A 15,647-nucleotide genomic window follows, 5' to 3' on the forward strand; every position below is an offset into this window, starting at 1 on the left:
CAGTTTCAGAGAATGGCTTGCTAACTTCACCATCTTCTCAGTTGATAACTACCTGATGGTGGAGGGCACTACTTCTGTAGATGCTACAGCAATTGAAGGAGGTCCAGATGATGAAATAATTGAATGTGATGAAATTGAGCAAAAACAAGAAGAAGTTGCTATTTCTCTGATGATGTTTTCTAGAGATGCTTGTGGGAATTCTGTTGCTGAATCTTCTTATAAAACAGAACAATCTGTTTCTGAGTTTTCAAAAAAGAAGAATTCAGGATTTGAATTGGGGAAAAGAAAGTTAATTGATAACAACCTGATGGTGGAGGGCACTACTTTTGTAGATGCTATAACAATTGAAGGAGGTTCAGAGATTCAAGATGATGAAATAGTTGAATGTGATGAGTTTACTGAACAAGGATATAATAATGAAGCTGATGAAAGCAATGAACAACTTTCAGGTAACAAGGGTCAAGAATCTGAGTACCAAGAAGCGATTGTTGAGGCATCAGGGGTTGTTATTGTTCCTGAAGAGTTGGTTATTGAAACAGAGCAGTTTAAGGCTCCCGATCTCAGCCATGTGATCTCCAAACCTGAGATTTCAGCTGCTATGGCTCAAGAAGATGAAACAAACGATATCGAATTGGTGATGACTCAAGCTGGAGTTACCCAGTCGAAGAAGAAGAAGAATAAGAAGCACAAGAAGAAGAAGAACTCCCGATCCAATTGGTGGTGACTCAAGCTGGAGTTACCCGCTGAAAGGCTGTGAGGGGTTTGGGTTCCCTGATTCCCTGATTCCCCGAGGTTTTTTATGCATGGTGTGGATATCTATATGCTGTAAAGATTTATCTGAAATTAATTTTAGGAACTATTTTGAGGATATTGAATGGTGAAGTAATCTAATATGCTCTTATTATGTGTCAGTCCTTAAAATCTTAATTATATATTGAAGTATTTGATGATGCATTTGATTCAATGACACATTTCAGAGAAAGAGACAAGTTCTCTGATATGGATTATATATGGTCTTGGCTGTTTTGCCTTGTTTATTTTTCAGTGAAGTTAGACTTAGAGTTAGTTAAAGAAACAAGTGGTTCTTGACTGTTTGTGCTTGTTTTATTTGAGTTTCTTCAGGGTTTAGAACTATTGATTATGTTGGGAAATTAACTATTAATTTAAAACAATTAAATAAAAAGGGAATTAGTGTAAAGTCCTAATTAATAAGGGATTATATTTGAAATTTGTAAGGGATTGATTTTGTAATTTATAATTATATAAAAAAAAAATTGATGGAAGTTGACCACCGAATTTGATGGTCAACTGAACAATTAATTGTGCCAGCAACTAGTGCTGGCACAATTAATGAGAGAAGGTGATCCTTGGCTTTATAAAAGCCAAGGATACTTAAATTCAAAGAACATAATTGAGAATAAGGGAAAAAATGGAAAAATGTGAGGGAGTTGAGAGCTTTGAGAGAGGGGCAAATATAATGTTTATATTTGCTTGTGAGTTTTGAGAGTTTATTAAGAGGGTAGTCTAATTATTTTGGGGAGAGATAAAAATAGTAAGATAATTATTTTGGGTATTTTCGGGAAACACCTGAGTGCTACTATTTTAGTCTTATCTCATTGTAACTCTAAAAAGTTTCTAGAGATCACCCTCTTGTAAAACCTCATAAATTCAATAAAATTGTTTTATCGCTTCCGCTAAATTGTCGCAATCAAGAAAAATTCCCAACAGTGGTATCAGAGCTATGGTTCAATGTAGCGTCACCCACCAAATCAATTGGGCGTGAGAAAATGGAGAAAATGAGCAAGCAGTTGAGGGAAGGACTGCTGGCATGGGGAAGTCCAAATGTTTCGTGTAAGAAGTTTGGGCGCGTGCAATGGAATTGCAGAAACAAGAGAAAAGAAAGTGTCAATGTGACAGATCATGTTGACGAAGAAGAATTTGCTTAATTTGGAGAGAAGTGCTCCAATAGGTGTAGGTTGATGAGAAGTGCATCAACAAATTGATTCGGTGAGAAGTGCACCGAGAAGTTGTTTGCGGAGAGAAGTGCTCCGGTGATGATGAGAAAGTACATCATTGATTCGGTGAGAAGTGCACCGAGAAGTTGTTTGCGGAGAGAAGTGCTCCGTTTACAAGGTAATGATGGGAAAGTACATCATATATATATTAAAAGAAAAAAAAATGAAGATTTTAAATTAATAGTTAAGGGAAAGATTGTTGGGAAATTAACTATTAATTTAAAACAATTAAATAAAAAGGGAATTAGTGTAAAGTCCTAATTAATAAGGGATTATATTTGAAATTTATAAGAGATTGATTTTGTAATTTATAATTATAAAAAAAATAAAATAAATAAATTGATGGAAGTTGACCACCGAATTTGGTGGTCAACTGAACAATTAATTGTGCCAGCAACAAGTGTTGGCACAATTAATGAGAGAAGGTGATCCTTGGCTTTATAAAAGCCAAGGATACTTAAATTCAAAGAACATAATTGAGAATAAGGGAAAAAAAGGAAAAATGTGAGGGAGTTGAGAGCTTTGAGAGAGGGGCAAATATGATATTTATATTTGCTTGTGAGTTTTGAGAGTTTATTAAGAGGGTAGTCTAATTATTTTGGGTAGAGATAAAAATAGTAAGATAATTATTTTAAGGTAAGGGCTACGACAGCTGATTCCACTTATCACGCCTCTCTTTTACTGCCGCTCGGGCGCACACTAGACGAAGTATTTTCGGGAAACACCTGAGTGCTACTATTTTAGTCTTATCTCATTGTAATTCTAGAAAGTTTCTAGAGATCACCCTATTGTAAACCTCATAAATTCAATAAAATTGTTTTATCGCTTCCGCTAAATTGTCGCAATCAAGAAAAATTCCCAACAGATTATAGGTATCTGTTGGTAATATTGGTTCTGTGTTATTTGAATATGCTGTTCTGTTCTTTTTTGCATACTTGTTTTGCTAGGTAACTAGGGGGTATAGCCTTGTTTGAAGAATAGTCAGTCTCAATTAAGAAGTAGGTTAGGATAGAGACAAGTTGTAGTGAGAATGTGTAATTTTGTAAAAAAACTCTATTCCTATAACTAAAATTTCAATCAGATTTGGAGTCATAGCCTTTTCTATGTCACTCAATTCATCATTGGTTTGGATTCTCCATCTCCAATTAAAATGGTGCAAGATCTCTCATTCCAAGATCCTTTGACCTTAAAATCAAGATTATCTTCCGATTTATTATTGGCTAAGTAAATATCTAATTGTGTCTTCATTTGAATCACTGATGATTTCTTCACACTAAACAATAGATCTGATTGCCTGTGTCATCTTGTCAGTTTTGGTTCGAAGGTCAGTTATAGGATCCTCTTTTCATTGCAATGAAAATTGATTATGTTTACCAAGTGACCGCATTACCCTTCATGTCGTTTTCTCTTTTAGTTGATAATAAACCATCATTGTTATTTGTCAGTATATTGATGAAGTTTCTAGTTTTTGCTTCATCATATTGTTAAACTTTTTTTTTTATTAAGAGTTGAAACGGGGCAAGGCATCCCAGCTGGAAATTGATTGCTCAATCGTAGTAAAATTATTATATAGATGTTAAAATGAAGAAATTCTACAAATAAAATTGAATTTTGTAGGAGGAATATACTAATTTTGATCCTTGACCAATTCATAAGATGCCAAGTGAACTCCTTGAAGTGCTAATATACTGAATGGTTCAAAATTTGGTACTGAACCATTGTAGAAATGTTTGATCATTTAGCTGTTGGTTTTGAAATGTGAGACTCCCTCAAGCAAACTTGGATACCAATTTGTCAAAAGGAGGCCATGATTCTTTAATTACACCCAAATTTCCAAATTCATGAATCCATTGTGTGAGCAATGGCAAGTTTTGTTGGTGTATGAGTTTAAGGCCAATTACCTCCTCAAAAACACCAACATAATAAGCAATCCAACCCAAAGCAAGATCTAATGCTCCAATTTTATCTCCTCCAAAGAATTTCTTTCCTTCTAGTTCTCCTTCCAACTGCTTCAAATTATCCACTGCTTCTGATATTGCTTCTTCTTGCTCTTTCCCTTCCTTCACCAGGACTCCAAATGCTATTGATTGTAACACCTACAAAAGGGAAGAGATTAAATTAATTAGAATTATCAATTCTTACTATATTTATATCATGTAACACTATACAATAATACCTTTTCTAGAAGTGGCTATACCTTATCATCACCAAATTTAGCCCAAAATCGAACTTTGGCTCGATGGAGAGGATCTTGAGGCATTAGAGGATATTGGATCCATGTTTCATCGACATATTCGAGAATAACAAGTGATTCACAAATGGGGTTTCCATCATGCACAAGAACTGGGACTTTCTTGTAAACAGGATTGTATTGCTGAAGCATAGAGCTCTTGTCTGAGAGATCTTCAAATACTGTATCATACTCTATTTCTTTCAATTTCAGTGCCCAAATTACTCTTAGTGGAAATGGACTCGACCATGTCCTGAAAACCTTTACTTTTTCTTCCATTTTGTGTGTGTTTTCATCTCAAAATTCAGTGCCATTTATAATCAGATGTTGATTTTATTATTATCACTACTTTTTTCCTTTGTTTACTTTAATTTGTTATGGCCCATAATGCGCAAGCGATGACGCTATTTAGTAGCTATTTTATTTTGTCCGTTTGGCCGAACTCTAAAGTTGCTTTACTTGACTTTGTTTTCTGCATCTTGACTACTACAGTTGAATTTAATCATCACCAAAATGAAAAGAAAGGACTAATATAATATTCTTTGTCATAATGGACAATTGTGTGCATAAATTGATTAATGAGAAACAAAACATTGAAACAGAAAAAAAGATGGCGGAAGAAGTGAAGCTATTTACGATGTGGTCAAGTCCATATGCATTAAGAGTGATTTGGGCTCTAAAATTGAAGGGGATTCAGTATGAAACACTAGATGAAAATCTCCCTAAAAAGAGCTCTTCTCTCCTGCAATACAATCCAGTATACAAGAAAGTCCCTGTTCTTGTTCATAATGGAAAACCCATCTCTGAATCTCTGTTGATTCTTGAATATCTTGATGAGACATAGAAGAATCAATATCCACTGCTGCCTCACCATCCTCATGACCGAGTCAGGGCCCGACTTTTGGCCAAATTCAGTGATGATAATAAGGTACTAAACTAATCTAGCTTCAATTCAACTCAGGGGATTATACAGGCGGTTCTAACCACCATGACCAGGATAGTTTCCAAATCTCTGTCTCGACAAAATTTCAGGATTACAATGTTAAATTGATGATTTTATTAGATATTTGATAAGCTGGGTATTTGATTTGATAAATTGGTCTAATTATGGACGGTTCTTGCACCAGTATCTAAGAAATAGTAATGACGGACACCTAAGATGATCCAAGAAGTATTATGTCATTCCTAAATTTAAATTTAATATTTGTTAGGCCTTCTTAAATCCAGATCTCTTTTTAAGAACTTTTTGAATCTAAATTTCTAATTTTTTGTTTCTGTTAAACTTCCTTACATGCAATTTATTTTTTTATGAAGCAAATTTGATTTAGGAAAAAAAAAATTGTTTTACACATGCATGTGCAAAATCAGCTACTTATCCAACCAATCATATATTTGGCACTAATTCAACCATTTGCTTCTTACAACTTTGGATTTAACAACATAACTATCCTTAAACTTTAAAATCCAACATAAAACTCTCCACACAGTGTAATTACAAAAATACCCTATTCTTAACTAAAAAATACTCCATCTTTCCCTTTCTTTCTCTCTTTACTTTTTTCTACAAATCCTTTCTCTTTCTAACCCCTCCCTCTCTCTTCAATCCTTTTTGCAATTTTTTTTTCCTACTGCACGAGATCGAAACCCATCAAAGTTGGATCTAGCAATGTAAAAGTTTGGTTATTTTCATACAGATCCACATCAGTGTTCTCCAAATCAACCGCCATCCTCCTTAGTGAGTTTTAGATCTGCACTTTTCCCCCATTTCGTCAGCCATAGCAAGGATAAAGCAAAAACAAAAACTTCGCCAGAAATTCTAATTTGTGCTTCAGCTTATCCCTCTGATTTCAAATATAATATTTGAATTTATATAAGAAAAAATACTTGAAATGGCTGTTACAAATTACAAAATTCTACAAATTATGTAAGTATATAAAATGAAAAAATTTCTAAAATAAATGAGCGAGTGGAACATACATTCATGGATGTAACTGGTTTTGGGGGTCAATCATCTCAAACAAGTGGACAGGTGGTGTTGGAAGCAGAAATGGGCGATAAGAATCTAAAATGGCGAGGTGATCTAGAATTCGCAATTGTTGATCTCCCGTTGGCCTACAACATAATTCTAGGGCGTCCGTTCCTATCAGAAACGGAGTCCCTCATCTCAATGAAGCATTTGACATTGCATTTGCCAACACACCAAGGGCGAGTCATAGTTGAAGGAGATCAACTTGTGTCTCAACAAGCCTATACATTGTCACTTGAACCAAAGCCAGATGAAGAGGATAAAGTTGATGAGAAGTTGCCGGCAGAAGCATTAGGAGAAACAGAACTATTCGCCATCTCAAATGACAAGAATGTACGAATAGCGGCAGGACTCCCCGAGGAAACGAAGAAAGCCATTACTGAGGTGTTGATCCAATGCGAGTCGGCATTCGCCGCTCCGAATGAAGTGCTGAAAGGAATAAGTCCAGATATAGCAACCCATCGGTTGAATGTGGACAAAAGGTGCAACCCCAGTGCGACAGAAAAAGAGAGGACACGCTCCAGAGCGGCAGAAGGCGATTGAAAAAGCAGTGGCAGATTTGCTAAAATCGGATGCGATTCGAGAAGTCACGTATCCGGAGTGGCTAGCCAATATGGTGCTAGTCAAAAAGCCAAATGGAACGTACAGAATGTGCGTCGACTTCAAAGATCTGAATAAAGCATGTCCGAAGGATATGTATCCGCTGCCTAACATTGATATATTAGTAGATGGAACTGCAGGATTTGAGGCTTTATCGTTCACCGATGTGAAATCCAGCTACCACCAGATACCCATGGAGAAGGCGGATGAAATCAAGACATCATTCATAACTCATCAGGCAACTTATTGCTTCAAGGTGATGCCCTTTGGACTGAAAAATGCGGGAGCAACATATCAACGAATGATGAACAAAATATTTTCAGACAAATCGGGCGAGAACTTCTCGATCTATGTGGATGACATGATCATTAAAAGCAAGAAGATGCAGAACCACCCGAAGGACATTAAGGAAATCCTGGAAGTGCTAATCAAATATGGCCTCAAATTGAATCCAGAGAAATGCACATTTGGGGCAAGAGCGGGAAAATTCCTGGGTTTCATTGTTAGTGGCAAAGGAGTCGAGGCGAATCCCGAGAAAGTTAAAGCGGTAATGGAGATGAAGACACCGAGGAACATAAGGGAAGTACAGAGACTGAACGGGCGGCTGGTGGCATTAGGGCGATTCATATCATGCTCAGCTAGGAGATGTCTACCTTTTTACAACGCCATCAAAAAGTCTAAGTCCTTTGAATGGACGGCGGATTGCCAAGAAGCATTCGAAGGGATAAAGCGATTGCTATGCTATCCGCCCTTAATGAGCAGGCCGGAGGATGGAGAAGATTTATTTCTTTACGTATCCGTCACCAGTATGGCGATATGCACTGTGATGGTGCGAGAAGAAGAGGGCCAATAATATCCAGTGTACTATGTGAGCAAAGTCTTGAAGGATGCAGAACTTCGGTATTCGAAGTTGGACAAAATGGCTCTCGCGGTGATAACCATGGCGGCTAGGCTAAAACCATACTTTCAGGCGCATACTATCATTGTGAGAACCGGAATTCCAATGCGGAAGGTACTGCAGAAACCTGACGCATCCGGCCGATTAATGGAATGGTCAATTCGCCTGGGGGAATTCGATATTCGCTACGAAGGAAGACCAGCACTAAAGGGTCAAGTACTTGCCGATTTCGTGAATGAATTCACGTGGGATGAAGATGAACGTCCAAAGGCACAAAAAGAAGAGTGGAGCATGTTCACAGATGGGGTATTGTCCACGGATGGAGCTGGACTAGGAGTCGTCATCAAAGGTCCGGAGGTTATTCGCTTGTACTATGCGACAAAGTTAACATTCGAAACTACCAATAATGCCGCAGAGTATGAAGCAATGATATGCGGATTGAAGCTGCTTAATGAACTTACGCCAGAAAGAGTGGTGATCTACAGCGATTCTAAACTCATGATAAATCAGATCACAAAAAACTATCTGGTGAAACAAGAAGATCTGGTCAAATACCATCAGGTAGTAGGCAAATTGACGCAGGAGTTAACACACAAGGGAGTCATCTGGGAAATGGTGCATGTTCCAAGAGGCCAAAACACAAAGGCTGATGAACTGGCAAAAGCAGCGGCGAGTAGAGAACCATGGAATCAAAAAGCATGCAATTTGGAGATAAGATCCGCACCGGCATTTGAAGTCGATCAGATTATGGTCATTGAAGAGCTGGAAGATGATGAAGATTGGCGGATACCCATCCGCCAATATCTGGAGCAGGGAGATTTGCCGGATGACAAAAGCCTAGCCAGAAAGCTAATTGGACAATCAGCGAGATACTCAATTCGAGATGGAACTTTGTATCGAAAATCATATACATGTCCATGGTTGAAATGTGTTAGCCGCAATGAAGGAGACTACGTACTGCGAGAACTCCATGAAGGAATGTGCGGCGCACATGAAGCATCCGCGGCATTGGTAAGAAAAGTCAAGCTAATGGGATACTATTGGCCAAAGGTGATGGAGGATTCCCAGAAGATGGTAGCAGAATGTCACAGCTGTCAAATCCATGCGAATGAAAAGCACGTTCCCGGAGCCGAAAAAATCTCTATAATGACGGCATGGCCATTCGCAACATGGGGAATCGATATAGTGGGTCCATTCCCAGAAACGACAAAGAAAAGGAAGTATTTGGTAGTCGCAGTTGACCACTTCAGCAAATGGGTAGAAGCAGAGGCAGTAACCGCTCAAACACCTGAACGAATGATTGAGTTCTTACGAGAGAACATTATCATGCGATTTGGAATCCCGCAAAAGCTTATAACTGACAACGGCACCCAGTTCAACTGTGTCAAGTTCAAAGCATACTGCGAAAGCATGGGGATCAAGAATCATTTTTCTTCCGTAAACCATCCCCAATCGAATGGTATGACAGAGGTTACCAACAGGGCCATGATTCAAGGGATCAAGAAGCGGCTAGGCGATAAAAAAACAGGTTGGGCGGATGAGATACCCCATATGTTATGGGCATACAGAACTTCTGTAAAAGCAGCAACTGGCGAAACACCTTTCTCGCTGGTTTATGGAGCCGAAGCAGTCCTACCTGTTGAAATCAAGTCGCCTACAGATCGAATAATTTATTATTGCGACACACAAAATCCTATCAACATTAGAGATGCATTGGATTCTGTTGAAGAACGAAGAGAAAAAGCTTACATGCAAATGGAAGTATACCGCAATAGGGTCAAGAAATATCATGACAGAAGGGTGCGAAAAGTGATAATCAACGAGAATGACTTGGTCTTGAAAAAAGCGGATAAAATACAATCCAGAGATGGCAAAGGCAAATTAGGCGTCAACTGGATCGGACCATACAGAGTATCCAAGAAGCTGGGACCATCAACTTTTGAAATAGAAGAAATGAGCGGAAAAAAGCTCCCGCGCACCTGGAATCTAGAAAATCTGCGCCTATATAAACGGGCCGGGTAGTTCAGGGAAATGACGAGTACTCTTTTTCCTTTTATGAGTTTTTTCCCACTGGGCTTTCTGATAAAAGGTTTTAATGAGGCTTTGATCCCGCACATTTCATATACCAATATAACAAAAAGTCTTTTCTTTTATCAATAAAGATATTCAATTGTTGCATACAACGTCTGAGTGCGGATCCTTTTTAGGACAACCACTTCAGTGTGTTATCCACAAACAAAAGGCGGGTAAATCGCGCAAAAACCTTATGGTTAAACTTAAAAACACATAAATGTGTTTCCTATTAAGAAAGGCGGATGCATGATTACGCATCACTCGCAAAAACCTTATGGTTAAACTTAAAAACACATAAATGTGTTGCCTCTTAAAGAAAGGCGGATGCATGATTACGCATCACTCGCAAAACCTTATGATTAACCTTATGATTATATTATTTTCGAAAGAAAAATTATAAGATAAGGCATAAAATTAAGCGAATTAACGAGTACTCAAAAAATTGCAAAAAGGGTCTGGCCACCCTAGCGGAAACGAAACTAAACTACGAGGAAATACAAATATGGAGTCGGCAAAAGGCAAGGGTCACGTATGAAAACAAAGGGCAATAAGGAATAAAGCAACAATCGCACGTATAGGTAAAGCGGCAAGCAAAAGAAAATATATATATACGGGCAGTTTGTTACATACAACAGTCCAGATATAAATCAAACTATGCTACAGCTTCCTCTCCTTCACCCCTATGGCCCTCCTCGCCTTCAGCGGCTCCCTCATCTCCTCTAGTGGGCGGATCTGCTTCAAGTGAATCCTCAACCCTCGAATCAGTAACCGCTTCAGAGGGCGGTACCTCTTGCTCAGGCTGAGAAAGGTCTTGTGGTGCCTCTTTTTCCGCGTTCTGAGTAGGGATCTCGCAGCTAATTGGAGAGTTCTGAAAACTCTGCCAATCTAAGAAGAGTACCTCATCCATATCAGCATCCTCGGCTTCCAGCTTGTCCCACTTCTCAGTTAGATCCTTTTCGGGGATGGGAACCTTGGGGCGGCTAAGTACTCGATCTGGATGCCCATGCTCATAAGCGGCATGAATTCGCTCCCCATACCAATAGATGCGAGCACCATCTTCGGCTAGAATCTCCTCAGCTTTCTTCTTTTGCATCTCCAGAGCCTCCTTGGATGAATTTAGATCATCAAGGACCTTTTGCAGCTCGTCGGACTTAGCCTGGAGGGATCTGAGAGCTTCCTCCTTCTCGCTCATAACCTTCTGACAAGCGCCTTCAAGAGCCTTTACCTTCCCTTGGACATCATCATAAAGCGACTTCTGAGTCGCCAATTCAGTACCAAGGTTCTCCAACTCTTTGGCTCGTTCAGCATCCCTTTAGAGAGCGCCCTCCGCGAAATTGATAATCTGCATATAAGACGGCTCGTGAATAAAAAGGGCGAATAGAAACATGCGATTACTATGGACACAAGATCCTTGAAAGGGAATGACAAGCCTCTACCCCCAAAACAACAATATACCTCTATGGCACGCTTCTCAATCCCCTCCATTGCAGTAGGAAGCGGTACTTGTTCTCGCACACGGGAAGCAGAGAGGAGCCGCCCAAGGACATTGCATATGGAAGAGACAATGTCCTTACAAGAAAAGCTCACGACCATACCAAAGGTCCTAGTCCACCACCCGCTGATGTCGGGAATCGGCTGCGAATGCATAAGGGGAAAGATCAGGAGAACAGCAGATAACTCATGAGGAAAAGTTAACAACATAAAAAAAGGGGGGAATGGATTGAGATACCTCGTGAATTGGAGTACTGCTCTTTCCTTTGGACGGGGCGGATACGGGTGTGCCGCCAACAGTGAGGGACACAGAAGTGTTTTTCTTTCTGGGACGAGAAGACTCTGTATCCGCATTATGCTTCCGCTTCCTAGTTAAGAGAAGGTCCTCGGAAGCAGAAGCTGGACCTTGTGAAACGGAGGCCCTTACGGGAGAAGCCGCCTCAATAGAAGTAATCGCCCCTCCAGGAGAATTTGCCCCTGCAACGGAAGTGGTCCCCGCCATCCGCCTCTTCCTTCTCGCTAGGGCTTTCGCCTCCCGATCTGCAGCGAGTTGAGATAAAGGATCACCCCTGCAAAGGGTTAAAAGAAATCATCAACTGGAAAATAAAAAATACCTTGAACAAAAACGCGATAAGGGATATAGACAACGCGATCTCCCTCGCGGTAGGCAATCGCTACTCGGCTCCTTAGCATATGGAAGGCCTGATCATATGTCCATACGAAAGGAGGCGTACTCTTCAAGAACTTTATAACAGCGGATTCTTCCTCACTGGGGTAACCGAAGTTCAAACTCTTTACATTGGGCCGGCCCCAGCAGCGAAGGAAGTTTGGATTCCCTTCATTAAACTGGATAAAGAAGTAAGATCGATCCCACTCGCGGATCTTGTTCAGCTTCTCATCGAAACCATAGTAACCGCTCTGACGGATGAAAGTGAAATACCCCGCCGAACTTTTGAAATGATGAAGCTTGGAGAAAATTTTGAGCGAGAAGGGAACCTCCAGACAATCCGCCAGAAATTTGTCCAGAGTTAAGTTGGCCCATCCGTTGGGATGCAATTGACCAGGTGCGATTCCGTAACCGCCAAGGACGGAGGCAATCTCATCCGCCAGCGGATACGTGAAACCGCAGATAATCTGGGCGACGAAAATGGTGAAATACCCCTTTGGGTAGTCGCCCGATCCTCTATCCTCCCCGGGAATGAGGGCTTCGAGACCTTGAAGCCAAGAATACTGCTCCCGCAAGTCATCAATTGTCTCCTGACAAACTAGGCTTCCCGATCTGTCCTTCTTCGGTAGCAAACGAGGGGTTGGGACAGGTGGCGGAATCAACTTTTTAGGGTCAAAACCTAAACCCTCATCGGATGTATTCGCTAGGTGGAGGAAGTCGGCGGGATGAGAATCAGACCCAGGAGAGCTGGTTGAAGCTTCATCAACCATCTCATCGACCTCATGAGATACCTCGCGGACGTAATTTTCGTCGAACGGTGCGAAGTCGAGGTCAGGGTTCGACATATTGATGAAGAAAAATGAACAGAAGTAAAGAGTCGAGCGAGGTACAAGTTGTGGAAAGGAAAACTTACATATGAAAGACTACACAGAGAAGAATGAACGCGAAGAGGTTGATGCCGGAAAAGAAACGACGATGCCGGAAAAGAAACGACGGACAAGGAAATTCACAATTTTTGAATTTTGAATATCCAGACAAAAACGAAGAGTCCCCTATAAAAAGACCCTAAAGGGCTCTTGCCAAACTAAGGGGGAGGCATGTGATGACCCGCGAAGCCAAATCGGGCCGAATTCATTACACGGGCCCAGCCCATACTTAGACCCATGGTCTAGGATCGGATGGGACCCGAATAGAGCCCGAATAGAGGAAGCGGGTGAAGTAAGTAACCGCCCCGAATTCCTAAATGGAGCATCAAAACTCCCACTCAGAACAAACGATACCACGTTTGTTGCCACGAAAGCCACGAAAGGGACATGGCCTAAAAAGGAGTAACCGCCCTCGGGACGTGGCCTGGAAGGAGTAACCGCCCTCGGCGGTTACTTAAGAACACTTATAAAAAGCCATAAGGCCAAAGGGGAGAGGTACGTTCACATTTTTCCCCGTAATGCTATTATTACCAACCTTCATACTAGTGAGACACATTGAAGGTTGTACACCAAAGTGTGAAATAGTGCAAAGGTTGTACACCATAGGTGAAATTTACCGGATGAAGAAGAAGAATCATGTCTAAATGCAATGACATTCTAACTCTTCTCTCTCTAACCCCTCTCTCTCTCTCTTTTCAAAAGATTCAGATCCGTAACCCTTCACTCTCTATAGGCCATGGTTTGGACTAGAAAATCACGTAATAATACATTTGAAAAAAAATCAGCTCATTTCTGAAAAAAGGAAATTTGTTTCCCTTTTGCTAATTGATCATTTTGGTTAGTTCTACTATACAAATCTAGAAAACAAAAGAAAACAGTAAATATGCAACAAATTAAAATTACATATTACAGACTACAGTAGCTACAATCTCAATGAAAAAAGTCGCAACTCCTTTGAACCATTTGGTGATGCTTGGACTTGAGCCGCATACGGCAAATTCTATCAATGCGTTTGAGTCACGGTTACCTATTAAAGAACCTAATCGGCCGCACCAACTAGAAATTTCTATCCCTGCGTAGAATATGGAAATTTCATTTCTATCTATGCGTTTGCAACAGATCTTCCACTACAAAAAAAATGGTCTATTACGACGCTAAAATTTAGGGCTTAAGGACGCTTTTCAGCGTCTCTAACCGTTTACCCATACTTTTTAAAGCGTCGTCACAAGTGTCGTTAAATTGCGTGTCGTTAAATTTAACAACGCATAAACTTTGTGTGAGTAAATTAAATCTGGCGACATTCTCACGTAAACGTCGTCATGATACCAACACTTATATTTTAAACGTCATAATTTTTTCAATTAATTTACATTTTATTTTTGAAATTTTCAGTACGTTTTAATAAAGCGTTGCAAACTAGACGACATATAATTTTTCTTACATCGTTGTTTTACTTCAGAAAATATTTACAGCGTCTTAAACATGACGATATTTTAATTTAAAAGCATCTCCAAATTCACGATATTAAATTATATAAACGTCTCCATTTAGCTAGAGGAAAGTCTATTATAGCCTGAATGCTTAATGACACATTTTTTAACATCTGCAAAATTAAACACTTCAATGCATGTGAGTTGTTCGTATTATTATTATTATTATTAAATATTTGTATTTAAAGATATATATGAAAAAATTTCAAATTAAACACTGGAAACAAAAACAAATAGACAAGAACAATTATATAGGATCTGAATTTCAATAAAACGATACAGCATTTCATTGAACTTACAACATTTTATTGAACTTCAAACTCAAAAAATGTACACGAAAAATCATTAAAAAGATTCCTACTATTGAAAATGAAAAAGAAACTAGAGAAAGAGCTAAAAAAAACTATGAATTCAGCCATATCTTCCTTTTCCTCAGCAACATCATAATTTGGTTCTTCCAAAATTTGCTGTCTAAAACTAGAGAAAAAGCAAAATACTAATAATAATATTAAAGAAATAGAAGAGAAATCCCCGGTGCTAAATTGCAAACTCCATTGGTAACTGAATTGGTGCATGAGTCTAATGCCTCACATGGTTGTCCTTTTCGTTTCCAAGCAGCATGGCAAATTCACCCTTCCTTTGCTTCTTTCTTAAGTTAGTTCTTAAAAGTGGAAGTGAAAATTAAAAGAGGAATTGGATTCAGAGTTACAAGGGACAAGATTTAGAGAGATATAAAAAGATATAAACCATGAGGAGAAAATCAATTTCGCCTACCATGTAGAAAGGGAAGATGGAGAAGAGTAAAAAATCAACAGACTAAGTTGTGTTGTTAGAGAAGATAAAGCTGACTTTATGTTAGAGTTAGAGTTAGATTAAGTTTTCTTTTTGCAAATAGGGTTTTATTAGTGGGGCACGTTTTCTTTAAAAAGAAACAGAGTGGAACACAACTAATACTAGTTTAAGGTAAAGGTTATGGTTACTTTGTTTTTTACAAAGTAAACCTTATTTTATATGTTTTCACCATTGGATTAATTTTATACTCCATCATCTAATGGTGAAAACACACCAAATAATGGTACTTTATCAAAAACAAAATAACCATAGAAGGCACCTTAGTTTAACCTTTTTTTTATATAATTTTTTTTATTGTGGCATTCATAAATACCGGTTTTGATCACATAGGAAATTAATATCAACAATAAAATATATCATTAAAATATGAGAAATAAAT

At 39.1% G+C, this 15,647-nt stretch overlaps 1 protein-coding gene across 1 annotated transcript; it reads right to left on the reverse strand.

Moving 5' to 3' along the window:
• Positions 1 to 3,536: 3,536 nt before the first annotated feature.
• LOC136225722 (glutathione transferase GST 23-like) lies at positions 3,537 to 4,546 on the reverse strand. The gene is made up of 2 exons (XM_066013828.1): positions 4,213 to 4,546; positions 3,537 to 4,111 (listed from the first exon to the last, which is right to left on the reverse strand). The coding sequence occupies exons 1-2, from the start codon at positions 4,522 to 4,524 to the stop codon at positions 3,785 to 3,787; spliced, it is 639 nt and encodes a 212-aa protein (XP_065869900.1). The 5' UTR covers positions 4,525 to 4,546; the 3' UTR covers positions 3,537 to 3,784.
• Positions 4,547 to 15,647: the final 11,101 nt, after the last annotated feature.

The sequence above is a fragment of the Euphorbia lathyris genome, chromosome 4 (genome assembly GCF_963576675.1).
Source record: "Euphorbia lathyris chromosome 4, ddEupLath1.1, whole genome shotgun sequence".
NCBI lineage: Eukaryota > Viridiplantae > Streptophyta > Magnoliopsida > Malpighiales > Euphorbiaceae > Euphorbia > Euphorbia lathyris.